A 13,540-nucleotide genomic window follows, 5' to 3' on the forward strand; every position below is an offset into this window, starting at 1 on the left:
AAAAGCAGTTACTGGACAAAACACTTTCAGATATCCAGAGCTGGATCTGCACCCCTAGCAGTTACTGGACAAAACACTTTCAGATATCCAGAGCTGGATCTGCACCCCTAGTGCAAATCCCTAGTAAGGTCTCTCTTAGTGGCAGCCTGGCTCATAATGAGCTATGGGAAGAAAGGGGGGGGCGGAGCTTCTTTGAACAAACTGGTGTAATAAATTAGGGTGAATAATGCTTGTGGGGGAAAACGGCTAATAAAATAAAGTTAGCACAATGTATGAAGCGTAAAGACTCTTTTGCAACTGACTGGTGCAGGTCTATTATGACTAAAAATGAAAATAAAGGATTCCCCTCACATTCTAAAACTTTTAGGTTAGCATGAGCTGCAGGGTGCAGGGTAGGAACTTACGTTATTTTGAATGTGTTGCCTAAACTCCAACTTCTGGGTTAGAGCGGGATATTTTATGTATGATATTGTTATATGTTGCAAGAATCTATTTTTTAAAAAAACATTTATCACAAAATACGCATTTAGAATGTCATCTTGTTTAGCATTGTAGGAAAAACAATTGTTGTGGCCTTTCCTGGCCTGAGGTTGCCTGGCCAGAGTTACAGTGGTACCTCAGGTTAAGTACTTAATTCGTTCCAGAGGTCAGTTCTTAACCTGAAGCACCACTTTAGCTAATGGGACCTCCCGCTGCTGCCGCGCCGCCGGAGAACTATTTCTGTTCTCATCTTGAAGCAAAGTTCTTAACCCGAGGTACTATTTCTGGGTTAGTGGAGTCTGTAACCTGAAGCATCTGTAACCTGAAGTGTATGTAACCCGAGGTACCACTGTATTCATGCTCCTGGTACATGAGGGTTAGATTACTGCAATGTGTTGCTTGTGGGACTGCCATTTAGCTCCAAGACATTCCTTTGGTTGAAATAATGCCGTGCTCCCAGCCTCACTGCCACTGCCTGGCTGTCAGAAAGCCTTGCTGATCCACTTGCCAACCACCCAGAGCCCTAACAGTAAATCCCAATCTACCTTCTGCCTACCCTGGCTCCAAACCTTTGGAAGCGGGCAAGCCATAAATGAATCATGTGTACAAAAAAAATCCAGATGCAAACCGTTTGGGCACCCATATCAAGCCGGGTTGCTTACATTTTATTTGTCAAGTTACTGGTGGAGTCAGTTTTAAGTTAAGAAATAATAATTAAAAAAGAGAAAATAGTTAGCATGATGGGAGTCAGAACACACAAAAACATTTGGTACAGTATACATATTTAACCAATGAGCACAGGAAACCTCATGTGTTGTTACTGCAGCCATCTACGTATAACCCTGGCCAAGGCTGATGTTGGAACATCTGCAGGTGTAACTAATTCACTGCGAATGTCACCAGGAGCAGCAAAACTACTTATCAGCTGTGATGCAGTGAACGACATATCCCAGAGATGACTGCAACAACAGTGCTGTGAATGAACGATTCAGACTGTGTTATTTTACAAAGCTACCTGGTGTTTCCACAATGTGACACCTACTAGTTGCACCGCAGTAGAGACAAAGGAGCATTTTGTAAGCAAACGGATCTTAAATGCAATCTTCATTTTTTTTTGGGGGGGGGAGGAATAATATCTACTATTATTTTTGTTTATGTCTGCATGCTGAGTGTTTACCCGACTCATCTGCAGAAGTCGTAAGGATGTTGGCAGCTAGCAGGTCAAACTACTGAATGCCATATTCATTAAAATGGTTGCAATACTAACAGAGGAAGCGACAAACATAAAACTCTCAACTCCCTTGCATGTATTAAAATTCCATAATGTTTGAAGAAAAGATGAGCAACAGCTAAAATGGTAAGGGTGAGTTTTCTTAAACAGGTCCAGATGAAATAGCTTGAATTTTAGGTGAAACGGGGGACAAAGAGCAGGTTTGCTTGTTTTTTAAGGCAAAATTCCCAATTGCAAAACACGTGTCACAACTGGACACTATGTGCAAAGTGACACGCACAACGCCACTTGCACGTGGCAACCTATATAGAGTTAGCCTCTGCCCCTATCTCCTATGAAGCACTTTCACATAGTCAAGTGCCCATGCTTGCACAGGCCAAAAGCTGCAACCCTCTGTCGTTATTATTGAGTAAGCAGCAGTGTGAACGGCGGTAAATTTCCAAGTACCTGCACAGAATTTCACAGGGTCTCACATAACTTCCACAAGCCTTGGTGGTGCAACGTGCTCTAAGGTTCTGAAGAAAACCCTTTTTCTGCTAAAGGTGCAATTTATTTTAACTCAACTGCACCACTTCAATCCACTCCAGCTAGCCTTTGTGGCTAGAACCTGCCTCCACTTCTTACGTGACTGAGTCAACTCATAGTCACTGATCAGTTTAAAGAGTACCTGCAGTTAGGTAACCTTTCCATTAGTCTTTGGGCAAGTCCAAACCCTGGTGCAGGTTTGTGAATGATAACGGTGTTGTTGTTTGTACTAAATGCAAGCTTGCGTTAAGGAGAAACAGATCGCATTTGCTTGGGGTTGCCCTCTTTGGCACCAGAGAAGCTCAACTACCTCAGTCCACTGTCACTGAAAGCTCTTCAGTCTCTGCTTTGGGGCTGTTTGTGGACCTGGGAGAATCCTGAGGTCATCTCCACCTGCTTTTTACGGCATGAGTCACTGGAGAGTCCATGGCGTCACATCTCCCCACCAATGCTTCCATTAAGAAAGGAATACTTCCAGCTCAGGGGAACAGCCCTCCTCCTCCAACCAGACTTCCAGGGATCTTCCCTCGGCCTTTTTGGGGACTCTGACTGACATCACAATTCATTTGAGAACCTTTTAGCACAGGCTGGGGAACCTTGGGCCATACAGACATCATTGGATTCCAGCTCCCATCAAGCCCAGCACAGCCAATGATCAAGGGTGATGGTAGCCCACCAACATCTGGAGGGCCGAAGGTTCTGCATCTCTGTTTTTGCAGGAAATGCTCATGAACTCAGTACACAGCTAACATGTGTAGCATTTCAACCAAACTCTTCACCACAGCCAAGCTTGACTGGGATGCAGGAGGGGGCTTGGCGGGAAGAGTACTCGGCCTATAACTGATTGGATAATCTAAAAGGCGGAAGCTACTTGGTGTGGACCAAGCATGTGGTGTGCAAACATAGCTAGAAGAGTGCTACATTGTCGGCAGGCGTGGTGCTACTGGTATGAAACAGACTGGGGCACCAGGATTGCTTAGGGGATAGCGTTCTCCATTTTCCAAAATGTCAGGAGGAAATGATGACCGGTGTCCTGCTCAAGAAGCAGTGAGCTGGCCAAGGGATACCAATCTAGCCAGAAAGGCACCGTGTCAACAAGCTTTCCTTGAGCCCTCTGTGTCACACTGCTGAATGCTACATTGAAGGAAAATCTAGGCAAGCAATAAGTCCTCATCGACTCCAAAGTCACTGTGCTTCTTTGCTTTGAAGGTGAGGTCATTACAGCCCTGTACAGCCACAATTTAGCCCACTCCTGAAACTGCCCGGTGGATGATCCATTCCTTGGTTCAGAGGGAACAGATAACAAGTGCTAGTTTTCCATGCAGCTATGGTACGGACATTTCACCAAGCTGCAGGAGGGATGTCTGGTGCCCTTCCGCATCTTTGAATGAAACGTATCTTAGCTCCCTCCCTAAGTGAAGCCTTTTCAGAATTATCTATTACAGAGAAAAACAAGAGCCATCAGAAACAGGATAAAAACTTCAAACAGGGGTCACCAACGTGGCACCCTCATGCCTTTCCAGGCACTGCTCTGCTTGCCTCCACTAAAGTCTTGAAGGAAGCATTTTACAGGAGCCAACAGAATAGGTTACAGTAGGGGCATGGTTACATTACACGGGAGTGCGGTGCTCACGAGAGTTTCACAAATTTGAAAACATCTGGTGAACCCTGAAAATCAGCAGGTGCAACACAAAGTCTAATGGGAGGAAGGAAACAATCGGTCATTGGCTTTCAAGGACAAATAAGTTTTGAGCTGCATTTTTTTTTTAAAGCTGATATCATCCAGTGGACTGTTGTTATATAAATCTGATAAGGCAACCATTTGTGGGGCGGATTGGGAGGGGGGAGAAAATGAGGCAGATCAGTCTGAAAACAACTGGCATTATTTAATTTCAAGTATTTCCTCCCACCACATCCACCTTAAAGAAGCCAGTTGCAGAAATCTTTTTTGATACGCCAGGGTTTTCATTTGCAACATCTTCAGATTTAAGAGCATCCTTTTTTTATGTGCACAGACCCAGGTTTGCTGTTGTGCAGTACATGAAACAGGCCTGTACTGCCATGTTCATTACATGCTCCAATAGGTATTAATTAAAAACAGAACAAAGAGGAGTTTCCAAGAAAATAAAATAAGAGCAGGACAACCACTTCAGAGGGTGGGAAGATAGGAGCCATCGATGTGTTTGTGAATATTGTCATCTTCAAATTGCTTTTTTGCTTTTCCAAAGGGTGTACACAGGTAACTAGACAAGGAACAAACAAAACCCCCAAACGAACAAGGCTCTTGACCCAAATTTTAAAGGAGGTCACTCAAGGTTGCTGTTCAAGATGAGGAGTCTATAGATAAGAGTCTTCAGGACGGCTTGATTTCAGCTGCTATCAAGCATTAAGACACTTTTCCGTAGTCACTGATGAGCAAAACTGCAAGGAGTTGAACAAGAAGAAAGTCAACACAGCTCATCAAGACACATCCTGGAGTTGAAGGAAAAGTCAGCCATGAGCATCCTGGGGGGGGGGGCATCATCGTCTCTTACCTACCACTGGTTCAAAGTCAGTATCAGTTATCTTCTACTAAAGTTACAGGTGCTAGTTTTATGCATTTAGCAATACTGAAAGTAGTGTCAATCAAGTGGGGCTCCCTTTGCCCAAAGGCAAAACAGAAGCATTTGCTAAACTAATCATTTGTTTGAGGAACAAAAGATGCAAAGGTCCCAGTCATACAATTTAGCAATAGGGCAAGACTATGGTTAAAAAGCTGCCCCCCAGAAGTTTGTCTGTAACTCGTTTCAACTGATTTTTGGTGCAAAGGATGCAAAAAAAAAAAGAAGCTTACTTCAAACCAATTAGTTAGTGCCTTTAAAAAAAAAAAAGACATTCCATGAAAGGTTTGTAACAGATACTCCTGTCCTCTCTCTATTACGGAAATAAGAAAGGATTTGACGACACATACACACTCGTGCACAAGCCTGATGAGCTCTTAAGATTAAAAGCAGAGCAGAGCAAGGAACTGCTGTGCATTGAAACTAAAATGCTGCGTTTCATTGCCCACTTATGTTTAAGTCAGTTGTCAAAGCCTCCGCACGAGCCTAATAGCGAATTTAACCTATGGACAGAGGCACGCTTTCAGGTCACTGACCAAAGCAGAACACCCTTGTGTAAGTGGATAAGGCTCAAGTAAAGACACGCTTCCTCTTTGCAAGACGTAGAAATGAAGAGATGCCACCTGCGATGATTTGCAGTCCTATACAAAAGCAGGCAGTAACCATTTTCAGCTTTGGGAAGCTCATCCACAGATTCACGCTGGGCCTAACCACTGAGGAACAGATCCAGGAGTGTCACTCCTGGCCGACTCTTCTCCCGAGCAGGGAGGAGCCATTTCGGCTCCGCTCTCCCCGTTTCTCTTCAGTCCCATCTTGCTCGCCATTAAAATCTCGCCGGAACCTCTCCCAAAGCAGTGCATAGTTAAATTCCAGGAGTAAAGGAATTCACAAATCCTTGGCCGTCCTCGTTTGGCGTATCAGCAGCACCAAACTACTAAGCCACGGAAGAGTCGCCGGCTGCCCATCTCTTGAGGATTGCCCAGGAAGCTCCAATTAAGTTGCTTCTTCGGCGGGTGCCCTTCGCTGCCGGGCAGATCTCCTCTGTGGAACGGCTGGCACATCCTGCTCTGCTTCGGGCTCAACCACAGCATTATCTCCTTGCTGAGATCCTGTGTCTCCTATCAGCTCTCGTAAGAACCGGAACTGGGATAGGAAGAGGTGCCAGACAACGTACCAACCTACAGAAGGTGCCAGGAAAGGAAAAAAAGTTGATGTTGTGAACATCTACATAGAAAAACAAGAAGAGGCTGTGCCAGGGCAACTAAACACACACACACACACACACTGCCCCATACACGAATAGATGTTGTATGTGTAGATGTTTATGTTACCTTTGGCACACACAGAAAGTTTAAGTGGCAGTGTGATGTAGCTGCTAGACTGTTGGGCTGTAACAGTGAAGGTTGAGGTTCAAGTCCCCACTCCACACATCATCATCATCATCATCACAACCATTATTGTTTTATATACCGCTTAATCAGCAAAATGGCTTCTAAGCGGTTTCCAAGTATAAAAGACAATTACAAAATATTAACGCGTGCTAATTGAAAATACACAATAAATACACACAATTCCATCAAAACATTGAACATTTTAAACATGCAATATTTTAATAAACATTTTAAACATGAACATTTAAAATGCGCAATAAAACAAGCCTGTTAAAACGGAATAACAATTAAAGCAGGAGGTTGGAGTCAAGAGATGGGGGCATGCTTGTCTACACTGATATGTCTCCAAGTGTCAGTAGGCTGATAAAACTTCAGCGGCAGTGCTATTTTCCTAGAAAGGGAGGTGCCGGAAATCACTGTGAACAACTCCTTTGTTCTCTTATAATGGCAATGGCACCCAACTGAGAGGTGCTGGAACTGAGTTCCTGTAAGTTCCCCTGGAGGGAGCCCTGTTCAGAGGGCTGTTGTAAGGATAAAATACAGAGATGGGAACATGTGTCCTGCCTTCAGCTCCCTGGAGGAAAGGCAAGACAACCTATCTAACTGTTGAGAATCAGCCTGGTATAGTAGTTAGAGTGTCAAACTAGGGCCAGGGAGACCAGAAAGTTGTATAAATCCAGACTCTAAAATCCAGATATTTCAAGTCAATGATGAAAGAAACTGAAAGGCAGATTGTCAAAAAGGACAGCCGTACTGCAAAAGCAAACATAGTGACAGTAAAAGCGAGGAACCTTGAATAATAATAATAATTTATTATTTATACCCCGCCCATCTGGCTGAGTTTCCCCAGTCAGTCTGGGCGGCTCCCAATCAAATGTTAAAAACAGTACAGCATTAAATATTAAAAACTTCCCTAAACAGGGCTGCCTTCAGATGTCTCTTAAAGATAGGATAGCTGCTTATTTCCTTTACATCTGAAGGGAGGGTGTTCCACAGGGTGGGCGCCACTACCAAGAAGGCCCTCTGCCTGGTTCCCTGTAACCTCACTTCTCGCAATGAGGGAACCATCAGAAGGCCCTCGGCGCTGGATCTCAGGCTGAACGATGGGGGTGGAGACGCTCCTTCAGGTATACAGGAGGCTGCTGGTTAAAGGCTTTCAGGTGCTCCTGCACCTACCGGCTACACGCTCACATCAATTTTTGTGGTTTTACAATCCCTTGTTTTTCCCTATCTAGTTATACCTCCTGGTTGCTATGTTTTTTTAAAAAAATCAAAAAATCTATGCCACAGGTCACTTATCCGCAGGAAGCAAATACTATGCATTGTCACAAGACACCATCTAATGTTCAAAGCCTTTGGTGGTTTGGTGGGAAAAAGGCCCTTTTACCCAACACTCAAATGCTGAAAGAGTTAAGCTCGAGCAGGTCACCGGAAAAGCAGCAAAGCAAAAGTAAACAAAGCCCAGCATCTTTTAAAAGCAGCTGCTTTCGGTTATTGGCAATGAAATAATCCGGAACACCTCATCTCAGCATCTGAGGATAAGCAGCTGTATCCATCTCGGTCACAGCAGGACCAGAGCAACACAAGGAGAGGAGGGCAAGCACCGCAGAACACAACTCCCTTGACAAGTCAGTCTTCTATTCCTAGAATCAAAGACCTGGGAAGAACCTTGCAGGAGGAGCGATGTCCCCACCACCTCTCAAGACAGGCCATTCCATTGACAAACAGCTCTTGCCACTAGGTAGTTACCACCTGGTGGAAACTCTAGCTCACATGACCCTTAAATGAAAAATGTATGATGATCTCCGCCAACAATTTCTAGACCATCTATGTATTCCAACATGGAAACCAGAGACGGAGGTTATGTGCTTCTTATTACAGGGGAGAGACCAGGAGCTCACCAAGAAAGTAGCTAAGTTCCTCTATTTGATTTTTTGTCGCCGAAATATGCTACAGGATCCTGCCCTTACTGGAAACCCACAGAGATGAGGCGGATTGCTCACCTCTTGTAACCTTTGGTGGGTGACTGTGCCGTGGGGGGGGGGGACGAGATCGCACTGGCCTATCTATTCTGAATGTATTCTGAATGTTCTTATGTGATGCCAGTAAAGGTTACTTGACTTGACTTGACTAGGTAGTTACACCTAATGTTTGGCCAAGATCAGTTACCCTGTAACATCCACCCACCAGTTCTAGCCCTGCCCTGTGGAGTAACATGGAGCAAGCCATCTTCTCTGTGCTGCCACCTTTCAGATATTTGAAGGCCGCTCCCAGTTCTAGCCCAAGACATTCTGCTCCCTGCCCATATTCTTTAGCAACATGAATTGAAATTGAAATTTCCTAATGTCCACAAGCTTTTGTTTGCCATCAGTGAAGGCCTTCAGTGAATACAGAAAAGGTCAGGAAATTACATTCCATGCATGATACATACTATACTAGGTGAAAATTTGAAAAGATTTCCAGTTTCAGATATCAGCAGTATAGATTTTCCCCCAAACTTGATGCCATGTTAAAAATGCTTTTTTTGAAGCAACTCTAAAAGGTCTAGGATTTGCATTAAAAGGAGAAAATTTCATCTATCACTTGTGTACTACTGTTGTTGCAAAAGCTGCACTTGGCAATTTTCTACCCAACTCTTGTTGGGAGAGGAATCTTGCAACTTACGTGTGGGTTACTTACTGGGGGTCGCACCTAAAGCCAAAATTGTGTATGGTCAAAACCCACCGGCTTCAATGGTAGGTGGGATTGCCAAAGTCATTTTTCCTGGAACCCCACCCCCTTTATTATTTATGTATATCGCCATGTATTTAAATTTATTTTAATACACCTGTTACTGTATTCAACAGGTGTTTGTACACAAGCTGTGTGTCTCCATGAATTGTGAGAGTATCAGAATGTGGTGGGGAATCTCCTGTCAAGAAGGGAACCCCTTCCCCATTCCATATAAAGCCACCTGGACACTTAACAATAGCTACAGGATAGCATCCTTCGGTGCACCAGAGGCAGCCATGTCATTGTGTCTAATGATAAGGGTCCAGCTCCAACTGCTATCATATCACCCCTTAAGTGTCTTGGAAGTCAAAACATGCACAGCTTTTTCAGCCACTTACTTGCCTCCCTGCCCCCCCCCCCCATTTTATAAACCATGCCTCCATTTCAAAAAAAATGCTGCATATGTAACATTTACAGCTGTAAATTTTGTCCTACGAAAAAGTGCTTTCAATGTGACCCACATGGGTATTGAAACAAAAACACTCACGGCAATTTAGTCATACAGGCCAAAATCTTGCAAGTGTCTTATTTTAATGCACCAGGTGTTGTGGCTTCATTGCAAATGTACAAACCCTTCAGGGTTCACTAACTTCTGTCATTGTCACATACCATCACCAGTGATAAGGCAGGGGGAAGGGAGCAGTGATGCCTAGCGGTTGTGAAGGATCCATATTTCTGGATCAAGGAGCTTGGAGCTGCGAGAAAGCAATGAATGCCCAGATCAAATGGCTCTTTGCTAGCAGTGTGGTGATCTGCTGGGGCACTGCTCCCCTTTCTCCTCCTTTTAGGAGACCTCAGGTTTCAGCTGGGCAGGACTGAACCCCGACAATAGGCTCATGACGAGCTTATGCGACCCTCACTGAGTCCTAAGAGACTGCAGAATGTGACACCCCTCTAAGCTTCATAAGTCTTGGTTCAACATTCCTTTCATTTTTATGAAGAGCTGCCTTATACCAGATCAGGCTGTCCATCTAGCCAAGGACTGTCTAACCCCGAGGGCCCCATCCGCACTATTCATGTAAAGCAGCACCATACTACCTTAAACAGCCACAGCTTCTCCCAAAGAATCCTGGGAAGTGTAGTTTATTAAGGGTGCTGGGAATTCTTAGGAGGCCTCTAAGTGCAACAATTCCCAGAATTCCATGGGAAGAACGGCCACCTATTAAAACCACCCTGAGAACTGTCCTTCTGTGAGGGGAACAGGGGTCTCATAACAACTCTCTAGCAACCTTAAGGAACTACAGCTCCCAGGATTCATTGGGAGAAGTCATGGCTATCTAAGGTGGTATAATATTGCTTTAAATGTGTAGCACAGCAGGACAGCAGCTTCCCACATTACCTGCTACCTGATCCTTTTAACCAGAGGTGCCAGCAACTGTGCCCCCCCCCCCCAGTGCTGCACATGCTCATCCCACTATCATCCCCGCCAGGCAATTTTCTTTCTGCGCTTTGGCCAGTTGCAAAACCTGTATGATTAGAGATAAAAGAGGGCAAAAATAAACGGATGCCAGCTATCATAGCACCTGTGGCTGTCTTAAAAACCACCAACTGCTTCCATTCAAGCCAAAGCTCTTAAGGGTTAAATAACTACACACTGTCATTCAGATAACACAGACTCTTCTTAACTTCATTCCTGGCTATTTTTGGAAGCTGGAGGATGATTCTTTATTGCTGCTGTTTTGGGACTATAAGCTACTGCCTGGACACCAAGATAGACTCCATCTAGCAAACTTCCACCCCACCAAAGTCCTTTTTATCAGTTTGGTCTTTTTGAAAAGAAATCTAGATAATCAACTGTGGTGACATCTTACAATCTCAGTTGGAATTATATTTTTAGTAAGCGTTTAGGTTTTCATCTTTTCTTGAGTAAAAAAAAGGGAAAGGTGCCCATATTCTTCCCTCCACTCACCTGCTTCACCACAAATCCAGGGTGTTTGTGTGTGTCCTAACACACCCACACAATTAGAACAACAGGTTTAACGTGAATCTGTTTAAGGGCCTCTTGTCAGAGTGTTCACCCCTAATAAGTGTGTGGCTTGTTTATTTTTATGTCTATCACTTATATTTATATCCTGCCTTTTTTCTAAAGAGCTCAAGGAAGCATATGCTGTTCTCCCCTTCCGTTTTATTATTAGAACAACCACCCTGTGAGGTAGGTAAGAATGAGGGTCAATGGCTGGCCCAAAGACCACCCAGCGACCTTCCTGGCTGGGTGGGAATTTGAACCCACATCCCCCAGGCTTATTGCAACACTTGTGGCTTTCTAGCTGGACCACAATGAGGATGATAATTTAGCATCATTCCCAAAATCAAAGTGGACAAAGAAAGGCCGGCGAAATCATTATTGTTTCATGCTATTGCACCTTTCTCTTCTTTCCTTTAATTCCACCACAGGAAAGGGAACGGAGATAGAGGAGAAAGGCAAGACACTTCTGGTTACTGGAAGATAGATCAATAGAAAGTACTCACCGCAAAGCACTAGCAGCAGAAAGCAAGCGAGGGCGGCCACGACGACCAACAAGGACAGGCCAATGCTTTGCCACATTTTCGCAACTAAGAGCTGGGGCTTTGCTCTTCACGGTTCCCTTGGGTTAACTGCGGGAAAGACGAGGAGGAGGAGAAGAGAGGAGACAGCAACATCGCTGCCCTCCAGGAGTGGGGAATCCACCGCGACAAGCAAACGGATGGGCTGGAGCGCGCTTGCCCCCTTTCCCGAGGGCTTCGCGCTGGCAATCAAGAGGCAGGGAGTTCCGCAGGACGAGGGTTCCAGGAGACGCGGAGCTCGAAGGGTGGGACAGGGGGAATAAATGAAGCCCAAACTACACGGATTAAAAATTAGTCAGGGTAAAGGGCTCCCAGGGTTTTGGGGAGTTAAGAAAGCAAGAGGAGCGGCGGCACCGGTGGTACCGAAAGGGAGACGTGCAGCTGAGAGTGGGCAGAGCGCTATTTCCTCCCGGCCCGGAGGCTGAGAGGCGGCAGCTCCATCACTCCTTCCGCGGGGGGAGGAAGGGCGCCAACACCGTCGCCCCCCTCCACCAGCCGCAGAGTGGTTTCTCCCCCTCCCTGAAAACACTCCCGGCAGCCGCAAAAAAAAAAAGAGCCGGGAGAAGGAGGGAGGGAGCTCAGCCTCCCATCACCCGGACATGGCTGTCTGTCTCTTTTCTCCGGACTCTTCTGCGAAGGCATCATGGGAAGTGTGGTTTTAACGTAGAGGTGAGAGCCCTGGCGGCGCACGGAAGAAAGAGAGCGACTGGGACTTCGATTCCCATCGGGCCTTGCGGGTGAAGGCCCGCCTTCCCCGCGCTTGGCGCAAGTTGATTGAAAGACGCGGGGGCGGGGGGCGGGAGAGCTGTCATAGATCCAAATCAGGGCAGTGGTTCTCCAAATCGCTTCGGATGGCTGTGGAGAGCATTTTAGATATAAAAAATTTGAACTTTCACATACACACACATTTAAAACCACGTATTCTTTCTTCCGTGTCTGCAACCTGGCTAGAAGAGCAAGAGGCTCCGGTGTTTAAATGTGCCCAGTATCTTTGCAAGGGAGGAGGATTGGAGGAAAATCAGAAAACAATGCCCCTTGTTAACTTGGTTGGCCACAGACCCCAGTGTCCACCCAGGTTTAATATCTTCGTGCAAAAAATAAACTCACTGGGTTACAAACACAGCTTTATTAATCGTGAAAGGATAGCATGCAATTTGAGAGGGTTGAGGAATACTTTAAAAAGCATCGTATGTAAGAATGAATACCACAAACATAAATGCCACTAACAAGCATAGCATACTACCAAATACAAAAATTGGACAGAGTGCTCCTGCTTATCAGGGCTGCCAACTTACTAAAACCATGCTTAAAATTGAGTGGTTTTGGATACGCTTCTTTTCTTGGATCTTAATTATTGGTTTTGGTAGATTTTATGTACTATGTTATTCTAAAGCGGTTAGTCACACACACTGATGAATTAAAGCAGATTAGGAGAGATTAAATCCTGCCACCTTGGCTGTGCAAACCTGTTCCCTCATGAGAACAAGGCACATAGCCAAGGCAGGATTAAAATCTGTAGTTCCTCCGATCACCTGATGTCACCAGTGACATCAGCTGATGGGCAAGTGAGCATGGTTTGAGGGAAATGGCCTCATGAGCCAAACTGGATCCTCTGGCAGGCCAAGATTGGCCCAAGAACCAGGGTTTCCCTACCCCGAGTAAAAGCATCAAATAGTAGGAGTGGTATTAAAAGTCTGGCAAATACCTGAATAAACAGATATGCTTTAGTTGTCAGTGGAAACAAGCCATATTTGGGACCCACCTGATCTCCATGGGGAGATCATTCCCAAACTAGGCACCACCATGGAGAATTAGGCAAGAGTAGGGTTGCCATATTTCAAAGAGTAAAATTCCTGACACCCACAAAGTTGTTGAGCTTTCGTTGATCCCATTTTGTTCAATACATGAAGTGTTATCCTCAGTAGGCATGTGCAATATAAATGAGTAAATGTGAACATTTAAAAAAAAAACTATCGGGTCTTAAACTGCCAATGCTA

The 13,540-nt window shown here is 45.1% G+C and overlaps 1 protein-coding gene across 1 annotated transcript; it reads right to left on the minus strand.

The window, feature by feature from the left end:
• Positions 1–1,110: 1,110 nt before the first annotated feature.
• On the minus strand, positions 1,111–12,146 carry SMIM13 (small integral membrane protein 13). The gene is made up of 2 exons (XM_081918363.1): positions 11,469–12,146; positions 1,111–6,014 (listed from the first exon to the last, which is right to left on the minus strand). The coding sequence occupies exons 1-2, from the start codon at positions 11,542–11,544 to the stop codon at positions 5,830–5,832; spliced, it is 261 nt and encodes an 86-aa protein (XP_081774489.1). The 5' UTR covers positions 11,545–12,146; the 3' UTR covers positions 1,111–5,829.
• Positions 12,147–13,540: the final 1,394 nt, after the last annotated feature.

This window comes from Podarcis melisellensis (genome assembly GCF_964234715.1).
Source record: "Podarcis melisellensis genome assembly, chromosome: 7".
Classification (NCBI taxonomy): domain Eukaryota; kingdom Metazoa; phylum Chordata; class Lepidosauria; order Squamata; family Lacertidae; genus Podarcis; species Podarcis melisellensis.

Coding starts and splice junctions, on each gene's coding strand:
- SMIM13 (XM_081918363.1), bottom strand. CDS start 11,544: ATGTGGCAAAGCATTGGCCTGTCCTTGTTGGTCGTCGTGGCCGCCCTC. Junction 6,015..11,468: donor TCTGCTGCTAGTGCTTTGCG/GTGAGTACTTTC, acceptor CACCTTCTGTAG/GTTGGTACGTTGTCTGGCAC.